The sequence below is a fragment of the Strix aluco genome, chromosome 13, assembly GCF_031877795.1.
Source record: "Strix aluco isolate bStrAlu1 chromosome 13, bStrAlu1.hap1, whole genome shotgun sequence".
NCBI classification, from domain to species: Eukaryota; Metazoa; Chordata; class Aves; order Strigiformes; family Strigidae; genus Strix; species Strix aluco.
The window spans coordinates 17,413,535-17,419,534 of NC_133943.1; the positions used below are offsets into that span (position 1 = coordinate 17,413,535).

Below are 6,000 nucleotides of genomic sequence, written 5' to 3' on the forward strand. Positions count from 1 at the left end.
AGAGTAAGCAGATGACTAAGCTTCTAAATTGCACCTAAATGTGGACACACTCAATTTAGCTACTCAGACAAAGCACAGAACAGATTAGCCTTGCGAGCTTTATCAATTCAGCAAGGTAAAGAATCCTGCAAAGTACAAGCCAAAACAAAACAACAATTAAGCACAGGAGAGCTATCAATTAAACAAGATTCTAAGCCACCAAGTATGAATTCATCAGTAACTCAAACATGGCTAAATTCTCCAAAGAAACTTTTATACATATATAATGTGCTGCTAACAGACAGGGAGATGACATGAATGGAAGGAAAAACACAAAGGCTCATGCTTCATATTCAAACAGAAAGCAGATACTGACCCAGAAGACTTCTGAACAGTTGCTCCATATCACTTGTTCCTTATGGAACTGAAGAACACAACTGTCAAGCAGGTGGCTTTCATCTGCTCACTGCATTTACAAATCATCTCAAACTAAATTTGACTATCATCATTAAGTGCTATAAAAAGCCACAGGTATAGCATTTTACACATATAGAAAACATTTTTACTAAAGAAAATTACATAAATAATCACATATAAGAACTGAAGGAAACTCTGATTAGAGGAGTTTCATGAAGCAATCCTAAGGAGCTTTTCAGAAAAGATTCAAGATTTTTATGGATCTATGTCCATATTCTTAATTTCTAAACCCTAACTTATGCTTCCTTTACTGGCACAAAACATCTTATCTGTTGCATAGCTTAAATAAAAGAATCACTGTGCCCACCCCCAAAAGTTAACTAATATTATTTTTTTCCACAACACAAAAGGTCTTTTTCTGGTAGGAAGTTAAGTTACTTAGCAAATGTGGAATGGATCAGTAAATACTAATGACAAACCCCAAGGTCAGCTATATCACCCGGCTCATGTACAAGGTTCTCTGTGGAGCATCATATCTTGTAATCTGGGGAGAAGTCCTAGGCCTAATTTCACGTCTCCTGCTTCCTATGTGAGATGATGGCTATTCTGAGGGTTCCTTCTCTAGAACACACGCAAATGTAAATTACTTGTGGAAGCAACCAATATTTGTCTCCAGACTGAATCATTTCTTTGTGCAGCAGCATATAACATTCACCTCTTTTTAGCTCTTCACAAAATGTAACTAAGCAAAAGCTTCGATCTATGCTGCACAATTAGAAGACTATCATAGAATGTAATAACAAGGTAAACTGCAATACAAACCTAATACTACTTGTTATATTTGTAAAGCTACTATTAAAGATGAATCTTTGTAAAAAAAGTTTAGAATAGTTTTACAACTCTGTTTCTGTGATCACTGGTTAATTTGTGGATTCCCCTCAAGACAGAAATCACAGCTACAGCTCTTTATGAAAAACACATTGCTAAAGCATTCAAAAAATATGACAGCATGCATCACATTTCTCATGAAGAATCAGTAATCAAAGCTCCCGTGACGTCCATTTCTTGGGGTCTCAGCAGATGATCACTAGTTCATTTAAGAGAACTCAATACGAGATTTTTTTTTCCCCCCAAAGAGATTTCCCGTTTTTTCCTTAGTGTTATATTCTCAGTTTTCCTGGAGTTTCATATTAACACAAACTTAAATAATATTTAACTTGGCTCCACTAGCCCAAGCAATCTGTAACATTTGTACAAACATACCTCTAAAAGCTTAGTGGCAAAATATTTTAAGTAATGCCATTAGATCTCTTATTAATTAAAAGTAAAAAGTTTCCAACTTGAACAGGTATGATGAATTTTTAGCTCAAGAGAATGCAGAAGGAAGTGAAGACCTTTTCCTGGCATAAGAGTCGAAAAAGTCACTTGGTGTGTGGCCATCAAAAAACATGTTAAAATTATTTTCCCAACATATAAACATTTCTCTGAGATTAAAAATATCTTTGTCATTTCAGATATAATCAATTTGGGTTTATTTATGAGTTAAACTAGTTAAAGACTACACATCAACCCAGTGTTAGGTCATAAATAGTTACAGGTTACCATGGACCACAGAGAAAAACGAGATACTCTGCTACATCTGGTGGCTGACTGATGTTTCACCTATGAGCAGAATTTAGACTCAGAGGAATATAGTGTTTTTCTCTCTACTGCTTCACATGAGAAAATTCAAGTTAGTGCAATTAGTAGAAATCTAGATTTGAAATAATTGATACAAGCTTTAAAACACAGTTGTAATGAAGACAACAGGGAACACTATGAAAACAGTGAAAGGCTTGGGATAGACTAACAGAATAAAAAGTGAAGACAGTATTTAAAAATATGGAATACTGTGTTACTAGGTGATCCTCTGTATGCTATTTCCACAAGGTTTCAGCCACTGAATGCTCCAATAATACACTATTTTTAAAACGAAACATCCAACACAGCTACATTTCACATTTATCAGTAGTGTATCTCTGAGGTTAAATATTCAAACTGAATACTGTGAAATAGCTACTACTGTTCTTCATGAAGCTGTTAATCTAAAATTTAAATCTGTAAATAACACCAAAAATTATCAGGACCAAGAGCACAGTGATTACACTCTCTTTCATTCTTCTTCACATACCAAGGCCAAGAAACTTACTCTCTTGGCTTAGCTTCTTACAGAAGGCAAGGAAAGTTGACATCTCTGTTAACTACATTCTCATAAATGAAACTCAGTAACAAAATTAATTCAGTACCCCTAAAACTTAGGCAATAACAAATTACCATTTTTAAATTCTTCTCAGGTTGCCAATGAACTTTGCATTTGTGAATCATTTTAACCTGAAATTCAGAAGTTTAATTCTAGCCTTTGACTCTTAAAACCATGGACACACACCTCACCAATGAGGCATACAAAGCATTTATACTATCACACATACTTACTCTGACTCATTTGATATACTACTTTGGTAGTAGTTTGTTGTGGGGTTAGTTGTTTTGGGGTTGGTTATTTTTTGTCTCTAAACTGCCAGGTTGCTACCCATCAGTTCTAGAGAGTACAGAGTTTCACGCACAGAAGTTGAGCTTTCTGTAACACTGACATCCAAAAACTATTGTTCACCCAGCTGGGGTTAAAACAAAGGCTGATACGGCCACAAAATATTAAAGATGGTAGAAGAGTGTAGTAAGAAATCTGCATATTGCTATTATTTAAGAGTTCACAGCACTATGAAGGGCATCTAGAAACATCCAAGGATGCTATAAAATTTCACTCTGGGACAGAACTTAGCTTTTAAGAGGACTCTATGAACAAAAACTTTGCTTAGTAACCTCATCTAGCTTCCTCTCGGAGGAAAAAAATTGCTTGAGAGTTTGACGTTTCCCCAACTCCGTGACCAGAAGGAAATAAAAATCGGAAGTCAGGCCATGCGATCCCCAGTGTTTGCTTACAAGCCCAAAAGCATTTTAAGTTAGCAGCTCATCCACATCAGGCACAACTAACTAGGGGCGCTCCGCCGGGGTGCCCGCGGAGCCGGGCCAGCAGCGGGCCAGCAGCGGGCCAGCAGCGGGCCAGCAGCGGGCCAGCAGCGGGCCAGCAGCGGGCCAGCAGCGGGCCAGCAGCGGGCCAGCAGCGGGCCAGCAGCGGCGCCCAGCCGGGGCCACAGCGGCTGCGGAGAACTCGAGCTCGCTTTCAGCTTTCTCCGGAGAAACTTATTAAGCAAGTAAAAAGAGCCAAGTGAAAAAGCAACGAGAACTTAGGATCCAAAAGACTCCGAACACGCTCGTTTCACTCTCGCCTGCTGAGGCTGGAAGCACCCCGCAACATTACACCACTATCATAAACCCTGAAGTCGATTAAAAATTAAACAATCAGCTTCCCCACAGCAGTTTAAGACAAAAATTAAATGCTGCTTTAACGTGACTTCTTATCCCTTTGCAGCAGTTTATGGCAGCAGTCGATTTTTCCATGGTGATGAAGTCACCGTGCTGAGAAAGTAAGGAGACACTGCTACCAGCCACCAGGTGAAAACATCCAGGTTTCTAATTGCATATTAAATTGGTGTTTGCACTGACAATGACTCTCGCTGGGCGCACTCCAGGTAGGGCTCTAAACTGCACTACAAGCAAGTCAGTGCAAAACCCAATCAGATGGTAACTGAAACGGTAAAAACCGTGAAACTCTGAAACGGATTTTTTTTTTTTTTTTAAGCAAGAACAGCAGCAGGATAGCTGTAACTTCTGAAAAGCTCCTCCCCTTCCCTCCTGAAAACATTAATCCGTGTTTGATTACCGAAACTGCTGTTAGCATGTACTCTGCACTGATAGGCAGGTGTGGAGAAACTCATCTCAGGTGTTTCTACAAGTACTCAAGAGCCCTCAACGGTTTTTACTTACAGTCTCTCTGCATTCCTGGGAATATCCCTCGGTACAGTTTTGAGTCCCAGTCCATGACAATCCACGTTGGAAGCGATACATGTGCATTTATGCGGGCATCCTCCAACAGGCATCCAACTCGCGGAGCTCCAAAAGCTCAGGAGCATTCCAAGGCACAGAAACGCACTTCTTCCACCAGACAACATGGTTTCTCGATCACTTCGGTGGGTATAAAAGTGTGCGCAAGCAGCCGGCCCTTAAAGATGAAATGCCTCTAAGAAGAAAGGGAAAAGAAAACAAGAGGCTCTTAGTACAGCCCCAGGGAGCCCACCGCTGCCGTCATCGCCGGAGCACCAGCAAACCTTCAAAGGCACCGGGAAGGTTACGCTAGGTGGAAGGAGGTGGGGGATTGCCTTTCGGGCGCAGGCTTCTTTCTGTTATCTGCGAGCGATACCAGAAGGCAGAGAGTTTAACAGAGCCGGAGCCAGACGCGTCCTCAGATGAAAGGGAAACCGGGAGCGGGGGTAAACGCACACAAAACATCCATCAGAAGCGGCGGCAACCTCCGACGCCGCCTCCTCCGCTCCGCATCGCCCCACCTGGGCCGGGCAGGTAACCGCGGGCGCGGGGGCCCCGCCGCGCTCTCCCGGGGCGCTCCCTCCCGCCGCTCGGCTGCTGCTGCTGCCGCCGCGGGCCCGCGGCCGGCGGCGCCGGGCCGGGAGGCGGCGCGGGGCGGGGCGGGGAGGCGCTGGGGGCCGCCGAGCCGAGCCGCGCTGCCCGCCCGCTCCCCATGCAGTGGGCACGGCAGCCGGGCGAGCGCCCGCGGCGCGGGGCGCCCCTCCCCCTCCCAAAATAGCACTCGCGGCGCCCATTGGCTGCGGGGCCGTGACGTCACCGCCGCCCGAACTTTGGGAGCGGAGGGGGGTGGAAGTTTGGGGCCGCGCCGGCCCCGCCGCGCCCCGCAGCCCTGGCCCCGCGCTGCCCGGCGCCTCCCCGCCCCGCTCCGCTCCCCTGCCGCGCCCGGCGCCGCGCCGGGGGGACGCGGGTCCCGCGGCCGGGGCGAGCCCGGCCCCGGGTCGGGTTTCGGTGAGGAATGTGCGGGCTGCGGCGCGGGAACCGCCGCCCGGCGCTCCGGCGCTGCCTGGAACCGTCTCGGGTTTCCCCCCGGAGGGGAATTCGCCGCCTTTTGTCTCCCGCGTTCGCACTCCCCGAGTACCCTCTGGCGGCGGCGGGGGGACTCACCCTCCTCCGCCGGGGCTCCCGCGGGGAAGGACGGGCCGGCCGAGCCCCCTGCCCGGCCCGAGACCCGGGCGCGGCGCCCCGGAGCCGCCGCCGATCCCCCCGGAGCCGCCGGGGCGAAGCTGAACTTCGCCAGCGTCTGTGGAGATACGGTAAAGGCGGCTGCTTTCGCGTGGTGATTCCGTTCTGATCCGCTGTAGGTTCAGGCTCAGAACGGCTCACCTACAGTGTACTAAAAGAGCACCAAAAAATGCAGCACACCCCGAAAATTTGATAGTGCTTAGAGGTTACTTGGAAAATCGCGAGACACACAAGAAGACGTTTTTTAAGGTAAGTCTCAGGCCGTTAACGGGCAGGTTCTCCCTGTAGTCCACCACCATGCACCTACAGTGACCTCCTGACCCACAACAGAGCTGGTGTGTGCACCTCATGGAAACCCATCTGTTCCAAAATACCTAGTTC

The 6,000-nt window shown here is 46.5% G+C and overlaps 1 protein-coding gene across 2 annotated transcripts in view; it reads right to left on the minus strand.

Annotated features, from left to right (window-relative positions):
* SLIT3 (slit guidance ligand 3) overlaps nucleotides 1–4,953 on the minus strand; it is a 528,498-nt gene extending 523,545 nt beyond the window's left edge. The window contains exon 1 of one of the 2 annotated variants that reach the window (XM_074838539.1): nucleotides 4,321–4,952. In XM_074838539.1, the coding sequence (XP_074694640.1) occupies nucleotides 4,321–4,505 (185 nt within the window). In that variant the 5' untranslated portion in view covers nucleotides 4,506–4,952. Of the gene's footprint in view, nucleotides 1–4,320 lie in introns of both variants that reach the window. The other variant, XM_074838540.1, reaches the window with a different exon arrangement.
* Between the last annotated feature and the right edge of the window lie 1,047 nt (nucleotides 4,954–6,000).